This window comes from Catharus ustulatus, chromosome 26 (assembly GCF_009819885.2).
Source record: "Catharus ustulatus isolate bCatUst1 chromosome 26, bCatUst1.pri.v2, whole genome shotgun sequence".
Lineage (NCBI taxonomy): Eukaryota > Metazoa > Chordata > Aves > Passeriformes > Turdidae > Catharus > Catharus ustulatus.
Window position 1 is genome coordinate 6794099 of NC_046246.1, and position 17961 is coordinate 6812059.

Genomic DNA, 17961 nt, shown 5'->3' on the forward strand with positions numbered 1-17961 from the left:
TCAGGAGGAATTCAGGATTTCAGGTAGGAGCACTCAGGCCATTCCCAGCACTGCCAGCCCAGCTCAGCTGTCACAGCAGTGTCACCCTGACCCTCTGAGCCTCCCCAGCTCCAGCCCTGGGTCCATCCCACAGAGATCCAGGAGCATTTTCTGCTCTCAGGCAGGAATAAACACCAAGCTCTGTAAAAGACTGGGCCAAACTCCTTTGCCCTGAGTGTTATCCCTCACTCTCTACTTTGCTTCCTCACAGAAAAGCAGATATTAAATTCTATTTTTCTCATGCTCATAAAAGAAAGGTAATTTTCTTTAAATTATTTCTTCCAGAGCTGCTAAAAAAACAAGAATCATAATGCAGCAGGACCCCCATTTCCCCAGTAATTGCACTCTGCCTCCCAACTCCTCCAACAGCAATTTCTCAATTTATTTGGCTTCAGTCTGGAACTGCAGGCACGGGCAGAGCTGGGCTCTTATTATTGCACAGACAAAATTGTCCTTAAAATGTAATTAAACATTTACCTTGAAGACAATGCTTTGTCTTCTTTAAGAAGCATAACATCTTAATTTAACCTAATCTGGAAACCCTTCTATTTCCAAGCTTTTACCTCCAAGACAATGTTATGCTAAACAAAGAGCAAAACAGAAAGATTTCCTAATTTAACCTAATTAAAAGATAAGCCTCCAACTTTTCCTCTGTGCTGCCTGGAACGAGGAGCTGGGAATTGCTCAGGAATATCTGGTTTGTCATCCCTCTGCTTTGCTCTCTGCTGTCCATTTTTATTTTTTATCCTCCTTGATGCCCCCAAATCCTCTTAGGAAGCAGAACCACCCAACCTTTCCCATCCTGGCCCTTCCCTGAGAAGATCAGCTGGAACAGGGAGCTTTGGGTTTTTTTTTCTGTTGGTTTGGGGTTGTTTTTTGTTTTTTTTAATGAGACAAAACACAGCTTGCTGCTGTGTGAGATTTCCCCAGGGGAGAGGGGATCTCAGAAGGTGGAAGGATTATTTCTGCTCGCTGTGGGGAGCCCTGGCTGCTGCTGGTCCCTGCCAAAATCCATCCCTGCTCCGAGGAGTGGAAGTGGCAGCTGCCTTTGGCTCTGTCCTGGCCCTGAGAACGAGCAGAATTTTCCTTTGTGAGCTGCTCCACAGCCCCATCCCTCCCTCCTCTTCCTCACTCGGGTTTGAGCTTTTCTATTTTTCACGTTCTCTGCTGCCTGGGAACTCTGGAATTTCACGTTGGGTGTGGGTAAGTTCTCTTCAAAGGGGAGTTAGACTAAACAATCCTTTTCCAGCTAGGAAATCGAGGACAATTGTTAAAAATAAATAAGCAGAAACAATGGCCAAGGGAAGGGGGAAAACCAGGGGGCTGAGACTTCACAACTTGAGCTGTAACTGGACAACTAATCCCAGTATGTTGGTGAACCAAAAGTTATAAAAGTGTAAAAACTCGACTGGGATCCATCCTGGCTTTGATTTGGATGTGGGTTGAATCCTGGCATTTCCCAGAGTATATCTTTTTGAGGTTTCTCAATAAATACCTATTTTATTCCTTTTAACTCTGTTCCAGATCAGCCTGGAGTTAAGAACAGCTCAACAGTCTCATTGTGCTGCCTGTTTTATACTCCTAAAAGCATTTTTCAGGAAATAATGTCAATATTAGGGGTGTCTGTGGTTCTCAAGCAGCCCCAGCAATCAGCCCAGGTGTTTGTCCATGGTTATTGTGCAGGAGGGACACACAAATAGCAGATTATTTCCTTCCCCTCAGCTCCTTTCCTACAAAATGTTCTCTTTTAGCTCTCCCAGGTTTAGGCAGGGCCGTTCTTTGGTGGTTTATCCTTTCCTGGGATTATCCTGCCCCCTTCCACCCATCCAGTTATTCCTGAGGGGCCTTCAGGTGCTTCCTCCTTTTTACTGCTAATTCTGCAGGGTTTTCAGGGCATTTTTTGTAACACTTATGAGCAGAAACCCTGATTGACCATCTGGTACAATGTTATTTCACAGGCTCACTCAAATGTACCGGGTGATAATTGAAGGTTAAGGGTGCGCGGCCCCTCGTGGGGGATCTGAGGGAAAATCAGGCCCTCAGGGTTCGGGAGCACCGGGAGCGGTGACAGCGATTCTGAACCGATCCAACCCGGCCCTCATGGTTCGGGAGCACCGGGAGCGGTGACAATGCATGCCATCCTGCCCAGCCGAGCCCTCACGGTTCGGGAGCACCGGCAGCGGTGACAGCGCCCCAGCCCAAGCCAGCCTGAGCCCTCACGACTTCTGGAGCCGACGTGCCCCCGCAGCCCCTTTTTAAAGTAGCGGCGCCCCCCCTCCGCCAATCACAGCGCGGACCGGGCGTTCCTCACAGCCAATGGGAGGCGGCGGCTGGAGGAAAAGGGCGGGGCCATCCCTCCCCGAGCTCGAGCCGCGCAACTGTGGTAAACAAGGAGGCGGAGCCCGCCGCTTCCCTGGCACGGGCAGCAGCCAATGGGCGCTCCCAGGGTGGGACAACCAGCCAATAGCGAGCGAGGGCGGGCAGAGCGGTGCGCGCTGATTGGTTGGCGCGGCGGCGGAGTGACCGTTGGCGGGAGGGGGCGCGGCGCGGGCGGGCCCGGGCGCTGTCGCAGTGAGCGGCGGCGCGGGCGGGGCTCCGTGAGGGCAGCGGGCAGCGCCGCCCCGCCGGTCCCCGCGCCCGGCACGGGGGCGGCTAAAACACAGCCTCGCAAGGGGCTCGGTGCAGTTCGGTGCTTCCCTGCTGGATGCTCGGGTGGGCAGGGGCAGGCGCTGTGTCCTGGAGAGCGCAGCATCTTCCCTAATTGAGCGGGCACCCCTGAGCGCTGGCAGCAGCGAGGGGTTTGGGATGAGCGGGCAGGACTGAGAAGATTTTGCTCGGGAGAGGCTCGGATGTGTCCGAGGGGTGAGTACCGAGCGCTGGGGTAGCGGCTGAGGCGCTCGGGGGCAGCGCTGGCCGTGCCCGCAGGACAAGCAGCCCTTTGGGGGGTTTGAGCCGGGCCCCGCTGCGAGTTCAGCTCCGTCCCCTCAGCAAGGAGACGCTTTGGAGGGTCTGGATAACAGGCAGAGATCTGGGAGAAATTTGCCGGGATCTATTAGGCAAACCAAAAAAACGTAGATTTTTTTTTTTAATTTTTTTTTTTTTTTTTTGGCTCAAGAAGCTCAGCCCGAGCCGAGCTTTCCGCATGGCTGGGTTTGCAGCCCCACGGTCCCGGCCGGGCGAAGGCAGCTCCGGGCAGGGCAGCGAGCGGAGCAGCCTCGTCCCTGCCTGCCTGCGCTGTCCCCGGGCACCGAGCCCCGATTCCTGGGTGTCCCCGGGCACCGAGCCCCCTTCCCGGCTGTCCCAAAGCGCCTCGTCCCTCCCTGGTTCTCTCCTTGTCCCAGCACAGCCCGGCATCCCGGCGCTGGAGGGGAGCTGATGCAGAGCCGAGCGCTGCTCGCAGACCGGGGGGAGCTGATGCCCAGCCCGGCCCGAGCGAACCGGAGGGTGGGCACGGAGGGTGGGGACCGGCCGCTCTGTCCGGCCGCATCCTCGGCGGTGCTGAGTGACCGCGCTCTTGTCTCCCGGTGCCGCAGCATGACCCCGCCGCCGCCGGGACACACGGGCTCGCACCGCCCCGGCATCACCGCCTGAGCCACCCCCGGAGCTCCGAAGGGCCGGGAGCCCGCAGCGCCCGCAGCCAGCCCAGCCCAGCCCAGCCCCGCCGGGATGCGCTCGCCGCCGCCGCCGCCGCCTTCATGCGGGCAGCGGGGACGCTGAAGCGCCGCTCCGCCCGGCCCGGAGCTCCCCACGTGCGGTCCCCGGTGAGGGCGGCCGGCGGTGCCCAGGGCTGAGCCTCCAGGGGCCGCCGCCATCCCCTGCCCCATGGTGCTGCTGCGGAAGCTGCCGGGCATGCCGGGCTGGCCGGCGGCGCTGGGGCTGCGGCTGCCGCAGAAGTTCCTGTTCCTGCTCTTCCTCTCGGGCCTGCTCACGCTGTGCTTCGGGGCCCTGTTCCTCCTGCCCGATTCATCCCGCTTCAAGCGCCTCTTCCTACCCCGCCGGGCCACCGCCTCCGCCTCCTCTTCATCCTCCGCCTCCTCGTCCTCCGCCTCCTCCTCGTCCACCCGCGACACGGAGCTGCCCCGCAGCCCGCCCGCCGCCGCCGAGCCCCGGCACGCCAGCCCCGCCGCCCCGCGCCGCCCGCGGGAGAAGCTCCGCACGGCCGCCCGCATGGCCGGCCCGAACCGCACCGCGCCCGGGCCCCGGCAGCAGCCGCAGGGCGGGGAGAGCCGGGCCCAGCCCGCCGGCAGCGAGCCCCCGGCCCGGGACACGCGCGCTCCGTTCCGCTTCGACTACGAGCGGTTCCGCCGCAGCCTCCGGCACCCGGTGCGCGGCGGGAGGCGCGGAGAGGACCCCGAGACCCGCGCCCGCAGGATGAAGATCAAAGAGGTGGGTGAGGAGCGCGGGCAGCGCTCCCGGCCGTGTGTCCGCTCGGGGATGCTGATCCTCCCTCCCTGCATGGATCCCCCGGGGCAGCGCTGGCCTCAGCTCGGGGCTCACATCCCCCTCAGGCAGCCTGGCTTCATCTCTCAGCATGGCCTGCCCTCGGTCAGACATCACCTCAGGTGTGAGTGACCTCAGACAGTCCATACAGATATGTGTCCATCAGATGTCACAGCTGTGTGTCACCTCAGTCCTTACAGCCATGTGTCCATCAGACATCACCTCAGGTGTGAGTGACCTCAGCCTGTCCATACAGCCATGTGTCCATCAGGTATCAGAGTGTGTGTGACCTCAGACAGTCCATACAGCCATGTGTCCATCAGATATCACCTCAAGTGTGAGTGACCTCAGCCTGTCCATACAGCCATGTGTCCATCAGATGTCACAGCTGTGTGTCACCTCAGCCCTCACAGCCATGTGTCCATCAGACATCCCCTCACAGGTGTGTGTGACCTCAGCCAGTCCATACAGCCATGTGTCCAGCAGGTATCAGAGTGTGTGTGTCACCTCAGCCAGTCCATACAGCCATGTGCCCGTCAGACATCACAGCTGTGTGTCACCTCAGCCTGTCCATACAGCCATGTCCCCATCAAGCATCATAGGTGTGTGTCCCCTCAGCCAGTCCATACAGCCATGTCCCCATCAGACATCACCTCAGGTGTGTGTGACCTCAGCCAGTCCATACAGCCATGTGTCTGTCAGACATCCCTTCACAGATGTGTGTCACCTCAGTCCATACAGCCATGTCCCCATCAGACATCACAGGTGTGTGTCCCCTCAGTTCTTACAGCTATGTGTCCATCAGATGTCACCTCACAGGTGTGTGTGACCTCAGCCCTTACAGCTGTGTCCCCATCAGACATCACCTCACATGTGTGTCACCTCAGCCAATTCTTACAGCCATGTCCCCATCAGACATCACAGCTGTGTGTGACCTCAGTCCATACAGCCATGTCCTCATCAGATGTCACCTCACAGGTGTGTGTGACCTCAGCCAGTCCATACAGCCATGTGTCCATCACAGATCACCTCACATGTGTGTCACCTCAGTTCTTACAGCCATGTCCCCATCAGACATCCCCTCACAGCTGTGTGTCCCCTCAGTCCTCACCTGCCATCAGCAGCCCCACAGTCAACCCTTGCCCCCTCTTATGGCCGTGAACCCCCTCAGATTTTGGGGCCATGTCCATCTCAGCCCTCACATTTGGGTCCCCCCTCAATCAGCCATCACTGCCCTCACAGCCATGTCCCCCTCAATCAGCTGTCACCCTCTGTCACAGCCATGTCCCCCTCAATCAGCTGTCACCCTCTGTCACAGCCATGTCCCCCTCAATCAGCTGTCACCCCCTGTCACAGCCATGTCCCCCTCAATCAGCTGTCACCCCTGTCACAGCCATGTCCCCCTCAATCAGCTGTCACCCCCTGTCACAGCCATGTCCCCCTCAATCAGCTGTCACCCCCTGTCACAGCCATGTCCCCCCTCATTGTCCCCACTCTGATCACCCACCCCTCACCCCCATTTCTCACAGAGCTCCCTTGCTCCCTCCTTTCCCCAGGGAGGGTGACAGGAGTTGGGGTGACAGGAATTGGGGTGTCCCTGTCACTGAGCACCCAGGGCTGGCTGCTGGGCTGTGACTGGAATTAGTGAAATGTGAATTCAGGGGGATAAAAAGAGTTATAAGGTGAAAAACCTCACTCAGTGGGAGATGACTTTGTTGTGCAAGTCTCCATCCCTGGGGGGGTCAGACTGCACAAAACCCAGGGGATGGCAGAACCTGGCTGCTGCAGGGGGCTGGAGGGACAGGATGCAGCAGTGGGATCCCTGTGGCACTGGCACTGGATTGTCCCCGTGCTGGGAGGTGACAGTGCAGCTGCCTGGGGGGTGTCAGGGCTGTCAGCCCCTGCAGGAGCACAGAGCAGCCTGTGACCCACTTAGCCAGGTCTGTGTGGGATCCCAGCTTGGCTCTCACGTCCTTTGCTGTGATGGATGACCAGCTTGGAGGGAGTTCTGCTCTGGAAGAGGTGCCAGTAAGTAAAAAGCCCAGATTTAATTAAGCAGAGGAGAAATTTCCTGGGTCTGTGCTCTCACAGAGGTGCAGCAACAGCACTGCCCTGGCTGGAAGAGAGAATCAAGTCAGGAAATAACAGCACTGAGACTTTCATCCTCTCCATCCTGCATCTAAAAACAGTTTTTAACTCTGCCCTCCTGTATCTTTGTCAGGACTCAAACAAAGGCTGCACACTGATAAAATTGCAGTTCCTAGGCAGACTCAGCACACCCAGGGGTGCTCAGTGACCCCAGGCAGGCTGAGCCCTCCTGTCCTGCTGCCCAGGGTTTGGAACATTGCAGTTTGTGCCTGGATCTCTGCAGGTTCCCAGCTCCAAGGTGTTCCAGAGACCCAGCAGCAACCCAGCTTCCACCCCCTGCAAACAAATCAAATTGAAAAATCAAATTTAGGGGGAGCGAGCGGCATTCAGCCCTTCATTTGCAGTTAATTATTTTTTAAATCTAGCTTTATTTCAAGCTGTATGGATTCAGCCCCATCTGTTTCTAACAGCCATAATCAGTGCTGGGTAGCAGAGTTAGAGTTTTCAAGGATGAGAATCCATAAATATTAGTTTTATGCTGACAGCTAATTACTCTTCAAACAAAGCCCTTATTTCTTAAAAGTGCCTACACTTGTATTTATTCAGAGAGAGAGAAACAAATGTGGTGCTGAGATATGAGGCTGAACATGCAGAACAAGGGAGGGTGGTGCAGCCTGGGGAGCAGATAAGGTGTGTCTCTTTTTGTTAATCAAAAAGACAAGAGGAAAACAAACCAGCAAGGTTAGAAGACAACTGCTGCATAAAAAAGAAACAGATGGAGAGAAAAAAAAAAAAAAAAAAAAAGGAATTGCAAGGAAGAAGTGATGATACAGCTTTGGATTAGCAAACACTGCTCACATGGTGTGAGGTGCCAGCAGGGCAGGTGGTGCCTGTGCTGCCTGTGCTGGCTTTGCAGGAGCTGCAGGTGGTTTTCTCTCCTTCCCCCAGAGCTGTCAGACCTGTGACTTGCTAAAACCAGTCCCAAACTGGCCTTGCAGGGGAGGTTTTGCTGTTTCCTTTGCCTGCCTCAGGCTGTTCTCACAGGTCAGCACCTCCAGCAGGGAGGAGGGCTGAGCATGGGCTGTATGGATTGGCATTTGTTGGGATTTTTTTTCCCCTGCCAGATAAAAACCAGGAGGAAAAACTTGTGCATGATCAAAGATGCCCAGAGGTGATGCCCAGCCTGGAGAGCTGGAGCTGTGTGTTTCCCACAGGACCCTTCAGAGGGAGGAATTCCAGCCAGGAATCCAAGCTGGAGAAGGGGCAGTGCCATGTCCTGGCAGCTCAGGGAGCCCTGCTGGGCTTTCCCTGCCTGAAAAGCAGAGATGGGAGTGGGAAGCCTAAAAAGCAGAGTTGGGAGAGGGAAGCCCTGTGGCCTCTCCCTTTATTGCTGCCCTTTGCAGCTGGATCTGTTGGCTCTGTGTGTGTGCAGCTACCTTTAACCAGTCCAGGGGCACTGAGCAGCTCTTTTCTTGAGAAATAAAAAAAGGAGAACCTGTCCTGCACAGCCTTGGCTGCTAAAGGTCGTTGGGCACCTGCAGAGCAGTCTGGGATCCTCTGCTGTGTGTCCCCAGGGCTGGGGCACGCTGACCTTTCCAGCCAAGCTGCAGAAAGGCAAATAACAGGTTGGGAAATTTGGGAAGGGATTATTCATCTCTTCAGATGACCTCTGGGAAAAGGTGTTAGTTGTGTAATTGATCAGTCAGGCGTGGCTTTGGGGATTAGCTGGGTTTTTACATGTGCCAAATACAAATCACTGCTGTTCAGGAAGAAAAAAAAAACCCAAAAAAAGAGAAGTGGTTGTAGCTGAGAGTGACTGCAGAAATGCCACAGTGGGATTCCATATTTATTTGCTCTCAACAATTTCCAGATCAAATTGGCTCAGGGAAAAGTCAAAATTATTTCCCCTGTAACTGCTGCCTCTGCAAACTGAGATCTGAGGAAATCAGGGCGTGTGGTTCCTGCCTTGTGCACAGAACCACTAATAAAGAGCTTGGAGGAGCTGGGCTGACAGCTGTGCTGCTGATGGATGGAGCTGCTCCCCTGCTGCCCTGGGCTGCCTCTCTCAGGTGGGCAGGCAGGCCAGAGCATTGCTTTAAAGTGGTTTTGTACCAACCAGTGCTTAGAGACAACCACTGGAACCAGCCAGAGCAGAAAGTTCATTGAATATTTCCAGCTCAGTCGTGGGATGGGAGAAGGTGTGAGCACAGGAAGAGATTCACTCGTTTTTCTTTTCTTTTTTGGGTGCAAAAGGCACATTTCTGTGCCTGAGGTGTGGGAATGCCTCAGGCCTGCAGCTGGCAGTGTCCTTTGTCCCTCTCAAATGAGAAATGTCTCAAATGCAGGCAGGGGCTGACACCCAAATTTATTTCCTGCATTAGTGAAACCAAACCTGTTTGTTTTACAGAGCAGCTCTCTTCATCCTGGCTTTTCCTCCCATCTCCACCTCTCCCTGCCTGTCCCCTGTCCTCTCCTGGCTCTAAAGTTGGATTTGCTCTCCAAACTCAGCCCCTGGGGGAGGGGGGCACACAGGCAGTGCCCACAGTTACCCTGCACCACTGCACATCAGCATCAGTCTCCAAACACAATATCCTGCCGGATCATCACTGAAAGGTGATCAGCAGGAATGTTATCAGGAGCTCAGGCTCTGCTGAAAGCCCCTGGTGTTGGTTCCCCTTGTGTGGTTTGGACTGTTTGTGACCTCAGAGAGGCAGAGCTGGGGAAATGCTGCAGGTTCTCCTGAATTTCTGCCCCAGCCCTGGCAGAGGAGGCCCAGCTGTGTCTGCTCTGCTGTGTGGGTGTGGGTGGTGCCCTGGGCTGGGCTCTGACACCAGCTTGCCCAGAGCAGGGCTCAGAGCAGCTCTGAGGCTGAGCTGGGCTGTGGATCCCAGCATTGCTCCTTTCTGAGCCTCTCCTCCCCACAGGCAGCAGGGTAAAGCTGTCAGACCTCTCCCTTTGCCTGCCCTGTGAACTTTGTGTTCCTGCCTTTGGAGAAAATCCTTTTCCTGCTGCAGGCTGGGGTGAGCAGCTCTGAGGCCAGTCCTGTAAAACCCCTCCTGCTCTGGGTGCTGAGGGTAAGGAAAGCAGCTTCAGTAAAATATTTACTGTGCTGGAGTGGGATTGCCTCTCAAAGCAGCCAGGTGTGCTGTGATCAGACTGTAATTCTTTCTGTGGGGGAGAAATCCCTCTGCAAGGGAGAATTGCTCTGCAGTTTGAAACTGAGACTGGCTGGCTGGCTCCAGCCCTGCTGGAATTTTCCTTTGCTCCACACTCATGCATTTATTCCCTGACCCTGTGGAAGGGGTGCTGCTGGAAATCCCACAAGTGGTGCATGCAGGGGGTTTTTGCTTCAGTAGCCTCCGGTGGATTGATGCAAACAGAATTTAGACCTGACCCCGAGCCTGGTTTAGCTGTAGGGGACACAGTTAATTGACTAAAAATGTGTTATTTGTGTGGTGGAGAGCAGGAGCAGCCTGGTGAGCTGTGCTCAGAGCTCTCCAAGCTGAGGGCACTCTGGAATTTGGGAGTGCTCTGCAATTTGCACTCATTTGCTCTTCCCTGCCCAAATCCAGCACTGAAAGCACTCCTTCCACAACAGCTAAATGTGATGCTAGACTGGTTTCTGAACTGCCACTCAGAGCCAGCTCTGCAGAGTGATGAGTGGGGAAATGACTCTCTAGGATGCCCAGATGTGCTGTGCTGGAGGAGCTGCACTTGGCAGGTCCTGCACATTCAGGAAATGCTCAGCAGCTCCTGGAAATGCTTTGGGCAGGGGATGGAGCCTGGCTCTGAGCTGTCAGGGAATCTGGAACCTCCCTGCTCCCACACAGGGGGGCTGTGCACATCCAGGCCTTCAAATATTTACCACCAAGCAGTCACCTGCATTTAAATCCCATCTTTCCAGCCAAAATTTTTATGGACTCGTGATTAACTTTTAATCAATGATTAAATCTGCCCCTTAATGGGAGAAAGATTTTTGTGCTGAGTGTTCTTCCCTTTGGTTCTGTATGCAAGGCTTTGCCAGATGAGCTTCATCCATCATGTTTGGTTTACTCTGAGATCCTGCCATTGTACAGATTGTTTATCACCTTGATGGCTTTGAATATGTTCTCCAGTATCGAAAACAATTCAGATTTTAGATGGGGCAGCTGAGAGGGAGGAAGGGAAATGTACCTTGGTACTGAATGAGAGGCTGACCTGAATGTAAAGCTGACACAGAGCTGTCAGCAGGAGAAGGCAGCAGGGAATGTTCAGTGGTGCTGGCAAGAGGAAATCTTGGTGCTGGGAGCAATCTGATTTTTAAACTGCAGCAAGAGACTGCATTTACATTGCCCAGAAAAATACTTTTCAGTGGCTGCTGTGAGTGGATTTGGCATGAGGAGCACACACTGCCATGATTGCTGTCTTTACTCTGGGTCCCCTGGCAGTTGAGTTCATCATCTGACAGCACATTTTGGAAGGGCTCCAGAGGAGCTGTCGTGGCCAGTGGTGTCTGAGCTGCACAGAATGGGAGGGCTTTGTGCTCCATGGCCCCAGAGCACAGCAGGAGGACTGGATAATAAACATCCCCTGCCTGTGGCACTGCCTGGCACTCAGGGGTGTCCTGCTGGGGCACTGCAGCTCTGCTGGGTCAGGCAGGACACTCTGAGTTCTGGTCCTGAGGGCAGGGCCTGGGAGCCAGCTGGCACCTCTGGGAAATGGCACAGCTGCTTAGTGCCTGGAAATGGGAAAATGGGCACAGGAGAAGTGGGAATGGGGAGCAGGAGAAGGTGAAAAAGGGCAGTAGGAGAAGGTGGGAATGGGGAGCAGGAAAGGTGGGAATGGGGAGCAGGAAAAGGTGGGAATGGGCAGCAGGAAAAGTGGAAATGGGCAGCAGGAGAAGGTGGGAATGGGGAGCAGGAAAATGGGAAAATGGGCAGTAGGAGAAGTGGGAATGGGCAGCAGGAGAAGGTGGGAATGGGCAGCAGGAAAAGGTGGGAATGGGCAGCAGGAGAAGTGGGAATGTGCAGTAGGAGAAGGTGGGAATGGGGAGCGGGAGAAGGTGGGAATGGGCACAGGAGAAGGTGAAAAGGGCAGCAGGAAAAAGTGAGAATGAGCAGCAGGAAAAGGCAAAAAAGTGCAGCAGGAAAAGGTGAGAAAGGGCAGCAGGAGAAGGTGGAAATGAGCAGCAAGAAAAGGTGGGAATGGGCAGCAGGAAAAGGTGAAAAAATGCAGCAGGAGAAGGAGGGAATGGGCAGCAGGAAAAGGTGGAAATGTACAGCAGGAAGAGGTAAGAATGGGCAGCAGGAGAAGTGGGAATGGGCAGCAGGAAAATGGGAAAAAGGGCAGCAGGAAAAGGTGGAAATGGGCAGCAGGAAAAGGTGAGAATGGGCAGCAGGAGAAGGTGAAAAGGGCAGCAGGAAAAGGTGAAAAGATGAGAATGTACAGCAGGAGAAGTGTTTCCCCCTGGCAGCCCAGCAGCATAGTGCAGGTGAGCAGCACAGGAGCCTGCCCTGCCCTGCCCTGCCCTGAGGTGCCAGCCCTACCCCTGTGGCTGTCCCCGTGCTGGCAGCAGAGCTGCACAGTGCCCTGGGTGGGAGCCAGGACAGATCTCCAGGGTTTGCAGAGGGGGTTTGTGCTCTGGGGCTGCTCCCCTGCCCTGCAGGGTGACCCTGGGTGGGAGCCAGGACAGATCTCCAGGGTTTGCAGAGGGATTTGTGCTCTGGGGCTGCTCCCTGCCCTGCAGGGTGACCCTGCAGCTTTCCAGGAACGGGAGCCCTGTGCTGAACCCTCCCAGCCCTTAGGGCCATCACACATTTTGGGACATCTCCCACCCCTGTCCCTCGGTGTCAGCTTTGGTTTTGTGAGACCTCTCCCCTCTGGCAGAGCCAACTGAAGTTTTGCAGCTCAGGAGTTGCAGGGAGGACGGGCAGATGACAGAAAGCAGAAAACATCCCTGGGTTTATTTGAGCTAATTGTTCTAAAGGCTGGCACTGAGTGGGAGCCAGGAGCTCCTTAGTTCTGATCTGGCCTCCAGCACCCGCCTGGCCTGGAGCTGGTGGGAGATTTCCTCTCTTAGATATGGCAAAATTAAAAACATTCAGTGCAAGAGATGGAGAAATGCTGCAGCACCAGCACAGGGTGATGGTACCCAGGGAATGTTCCTGCTGGAGAGGGTCCCTTCCCTTCTGAGGGGCTCAGGGGCAGAGCTGCTGCTGGTCCTGGAGCAGGATGGTTCTGAGTGTCTGTGTTGATTTCTGGAGCAGGATGCTCTCACTGTGCTCATTTCTGGAGCAGGATGGATCTCAGGATGTTGATTTCTGGAGCAGGATGGATCTCACACTGTGCTGATTTCTTGGCTCTGAGTGTCTGTGCTGGTTTCTGGAGCAGGATGGATCTCACACTGTGCTGATTTCTGGAGCAGGATGGATCTCACACTGTGCTGATTTCTGGAGCAGGATGCTCTCATTGCTGATTTCATGGCTCTGAGTGTCTGTGCCGGTTTCTGGAGCAGGATGGATCTCAGGATTTTGATTTCTGGAGCAGTATGGATCTCGCACTGTGCTGATTTCATGGCCCTGAGTGTCTGTGCTGATTTTTGGAGCAGGATGCTCTCCCTGTGCTGATTTCTTGGCTCTGAGTGTCTGTGCTGATTCCTGGAGCTGTGTTAGCCATGTCCAAGCAGCTGTGCCCAAAGCAGGGCTCTTGCTCCAGTTGTGTTAACACGATTTCCCTGGGCAGGGAGTGAGTGCAGAACCTTGTACTTTGAGAGGTAACAAAGGATAATTATAAAATAATCGTGTTTCATCCATCCAGAAACCCTCCTGCTGCCTGGGCTAGCCAGCAGGGTAAAATACAAAAATAAAATCCAAATGAAGCACTTACAGTGGAAATGGGGTGTTTGTGGCTCTGCTTCCATCTGAGCCTCACTTTTCTCTGCAGTTATCTGGGAAGGACACGATTTTCCATTGGGATTCAGCTCTGATGAACCCAAACAAACCTTGGCTGATTTCTGGTGCTGTTCTGGCTTTCCTGAAGTCCTTTCCCCATGCCAGCACTGCTGAGCCACCGTGGCTGTTTGATTATCTTATCTCAGAGCTTTGTGCTGGGTCTGCTGAGCCCAAACAACCAGAACCCTCCTGCTGCTGGCAAAATAATTCAGAAGGTTGATTTCAGCTCTGGCTGGTGCAGGATGAAGCCACAATCAGCTCCCTTCTCTTGGTTCTCTCATTGCTGATTTTCAGAAGCTTGAATGGGATGTTGGGTTGAGAGTCAGGGTGGGATTTGGTGAGTGGAGCAGTGAGCTGAGCAGCTCTGTGGGTGCCACTCCTGCACTGATGGGTCTGTGAGCAAGGAGCTCTGATTTTGATGAACTTTGTGTTCTCTGTAGTTCATCACCCAGACCCCAAATCTGCCCCTCCCTGGGGAGCTCAGGCCCCTCCATCCTGCCAGCTGAACCTGACATTGTTCTCATTTCCATCAGAATTCCTGTGTTTGCAGCCTGGTTTCTGGGATTTTCTGAGGGCTCTGGGCTCTTGCAAGGGTTTCTCAGCCTCTGATGATAAATTTGCTGCTGTGGTTCAGGAATTTCTGGTGCTCTTCTGTAAGGTGGCAGCTGTGACTCGTGGCTCTGGGAAGGCTCTGAGTGAGTTTCCTGTGTCTGTTATCAGCTATTAGCTGTGATGAATTATTGCACTAATCTCAGCTGACTACTTAATACTGGAGAACTGCTCTGCTCCTCTCTTCACAAGTTCCAATCACGAGGAACTCTGGAAAAGGGAGAGGACAGCAGTGCTCCAATCTGTCCCTCTGAGCAAGGACTACAAAGACAGATGGGGAGCAGGTGAACCAGCAAGAAATCATTAAACTAAACTCATCCTCCCAGATCCCTCCTGCTAAGCCATCCAAGTGTGAGCTGAAGCACGAGGTGTGCTGGCAGCCCTCAGCCTCCCTCTCTCCTGTTGCAGCATTTGGGCTGAGGCAAAGCCCCTTTCCAAACAGCTGCTCCTGAATCCATGCTCAGTGCAGAGCAGGAGTGCTGCAGGGTGACTCTGGGCCTGGATTTGTGGGGTTTTTTTATTTCCTTTCTTCCTTTCCTTCAGTTCTGCCATCTGCCTGTGCTGTGTTTTGGGGCCCTGAGAACAGAACAGAACATCAGAACAGTTCAGACTTGTGGGTGCTGGGGGAGAGGGAGCTGGGGTGGGATGGGATCAATGGGGTGGGGATGGGATCAATGGGGTGGGGATGGAATCAGTGGGATGGGATGGGATGAGATGGGATGGACAGTCAGGGTTCAGGGAGCCTGGCAGGGGCTGTTGCTTCTGTCTGTGCCAGATGTGAGGCTGGTCCTCACTCTGTGGCTCTGGGATCCTGCCCTTGGCTCAGTGGCAGCTCCTCACTGTGCTGCTGGGGTTGGAGCCCCCAGAGAACCCCAGAACCAGCTCTGGAACATCCTGATCCCCATCCCTGGACATCCCTGCTGCTCTGGGCAGGGCAGGGCAGGTTTTACTCACCTGGCTCCCTGGCAGATTTGCACACACATCTCTGGAGCCTGTTCATTCTTCAGAGCCTCCCAAGCCCTCTGAGCATTCCTGCCATGCTCCCACATCCAAGGCTCAGCAGTCCAAAGCCTCCTCTCCTCTCCTCTCCTTTCTGTTTCATTTTTTTTCATTATTGATCAGTTTGACATTTGTCCTGCAGGCTGTCAAACAGACAGGCCCAATCAGTTCTTGAGACTTTGTATTTCTTCTTTAAAATTTTCCTTGAAAAAGAAAAGCAAAATGTTTCCACACCTTTTCCTTCTCTTCCTTCTCCTTGCAGCACTTTGGGTTACTTATGGCTCCAGCTCCTTTAGAGCATCCCCTTGGGCTGTGGCTCTCCAGAAATGAGAATCCTGTGCAGATGGTGTCTGTAGGGGAAAGGAAAAAACCCTTCCTTGTCATAATGCAGCTCTGTAAAACAATGCTGAGTCTCCATCCCCCTTCCTTTCAGCGTGGGGGGATTTGGGGAGGAGCTGCTGGGGCTGCTCAGCTGCTGCCAGGCAGGGATTTACACACCCTGTGCTGGGCATGCTTGAAGGGAAACAGCTGAAATGGAGAGCCCTGGAGGCAGCCCACAGGAGTGAGAACTGCCCAAAGTCTGGAGAGCTCAGGGAATTTCCTGCAGCACAAACCCAGGAGGGAACTCAGAGGTGACATTTGAAGGAGCATCATTACCAGCAAAGCGATTTTTCTTTACTTTTCTTTCCTTAAAGTGTGCTGGAATGGCACAGTAGTCACTAAGAAACCCAGACTGTCCAGCCTGGAGTGAAAAGGATTGAAAAATGCCAAGAGCAGTGTCACACACTGAGTGCTGGTGGCTTTCTGCTGCTCCTGCTGCCTTGTGTGTGACAGCCCAGGACCTGAGGGGTGGCAGGTCAGTGGGACACCCCAAACCCTTTCCATGGCCCTGACAGCTCCTCCCTGCTCTCCTTGTGCTTGCAGATATTCCTCAGAGCTGCTGCCTCCTGTGCTGGCAGATCAGAACCATTCCTTAGGTTTAATCCCTTCTTTTTTAGCATCACCTCTTGCATTTTCAGTCCTCCCTGTGCCCTGCTCTTCACTTTGAGATTTGTACCACAGGAACTTCCTCTGGTCTCCACCCTGACCCCATCCCTGGGCATTTCCATGCAGGCAGAACTCATCCCCCAGCCTCACCAGCTCAGCTCCCCTGGCCAGCTGCAAACTCAGGGGTTGCCTTTTGCTGCCAGCTCCCTAAAGCCAGAGCCAGCAGTGCCTGAGTGACGAGCTGAGGACAGCAGGAATATTTATTTATTTATGTGGCTGTGCTCTGGAGTTCCCTGAGCAGCTCACAGGGAACACAAAGCTGAGCTCTCAGGGTGGCCAGGAGCACAAATCCCTTTTATTGCCATCAGAATTCTCCCCCAGCTTTGATTCTGGGAGAGGAGCTGCAGTTCCATCTCTGCACTAAATCACACCCTGCTTTGGTCTAGACTTGCAAATTTGTTCTCCAAACCATTGTGGGTCTGTCCCAGGCCAGCATCTCATTTCAGAGCTGACTGCAGAACCAACTGCTCTGCTGCCACATTTCCTGATTTAGATGCAGCTGGATCCAGCTGGGCTTTAGTGCCTCACATAGCCCTAGAAGGGTTTTGGTTGATTTTTTTTTTTCCCTCTTGACACAGTTAAATCTAGTTGCATTAGGAATTTAATTAGGTGGTGGTTTAATTGTGGTTGGAGCTGTTTTCTCCCATTCAGCTTTCCTAGCAGGGACTGAGTCAGGGAGACTCTTGAGTTCTATTTCAGCCCTTGCCCCTGACACTGGCAACCTTGGGCTGCTCTGAGCTGGGATTTTTCCAGTGCTCCCAGTACAGAGCAGCTGCTGGTGCTGCCTGTGCCCCGTTTGGGTGGGCAGGGAGTGCTGAGAGCTCACCTCGACCTGCCTGCCTGGCAGCAGCAAGGGCAACTTAAAACTTATTTTTTATGGATTGTAACTTGCTGGAAGGTGATTTCTGCTCTCCCAAAGAATTCCCCCATTGTTGCAGGGATGGAGATCAGTTTTCTGAGAGTGGCTTTGGCTGTTGTGCAAGAGAGGGTGAGCTGTGATAGCAGCTGTGGCAGAAAAATCCACCCATGCAGTTTGGAGGAGCTGCAAGAAACTGAAGCCAAGCCCCCCTGACCTGCTGGAATTGCTCTGCTGGATTTATTTCACACAAAGCTGGAGCAAGCAATTCCTGTCTCTGCCTCCTCCCCCTGAACTCAGCTGGTGTTTGCAGGAGCTCTCAGGGATGGAAGGGTTGGTGAGAATCCTCCAGGGAGAGCCCCAGGGAGGAGCTCTGTGCCCAGGCTGCTGCTCTGGGGGTGCAAAACCAATTTCAGTGTCAAATACACTGGGTATTTCAGTGTGTAATACACTCTGGATATTTCTGTGTGCAGTGCTCTGGATATTTCTATTCAATACTCACTGGGTATTTCTGTGTGCAGTATACTGGGTATTTCAGTGTCAAATACACTGGGTATTTCAGTGTGCAATTCACTGGATATTTCAGTGTGTAATACACTGGGTATTTCAGTGTGCAATACTCTGGATATTTCTGTGTGCAGTGCTCTGGGTATTTCAGTGTGCAATACTCTCTGGATATTTCTGTCCAATACACTCTGGATATTTCAGTGTGCAGTTCTCTGGATATTTCTATTCAATACACTCTGGATATTTCTGTCCAGTGCTCTGTGGATATTTCAGTGTGCAGTGGAAGTTGCCCAGAGGATGTGTCAGCAAACAGCTGGAGGTGGAGCTGGGATTTGGGCTGGAGGTGGAGCTGGGATTTGGGCTGGAGGTGGAGCTGGGGTTTGAGCTGGAGGTGGAGCTGGGGTTTGAGCTGCAGGTGGAGCTGGGGTTTGAGCTGGAGGTGGAGCT

At 54.0% G+C, this 17961-nt stretch overlaps 1 protein-coding gene across 1 annotated transcript in view; it reads left to right on the forward strand.

Moving 5' to 3' along the window:
- The first annotated feature begins 3765 nt into the window (after positions 1-3765).
- The window catches only part of MAN1C1 (mannosidase alpha class 1C member 1), a 54959-nt gene continuing 40763 nt past the window's right edge, over positions 3766-17961 (forward strand). Inside the window, exon 1 of the mRNA XM_033080589.2 lies at positions 3766-4425. Coding sequence (XP_032936480.1) covers positions 3862-4425 — 564 coding nt within the window. The 5' untranslated portion in view covers positions 3766-3861. The remainder of the gene's footprint in view (positions 4426-17961) is intronic.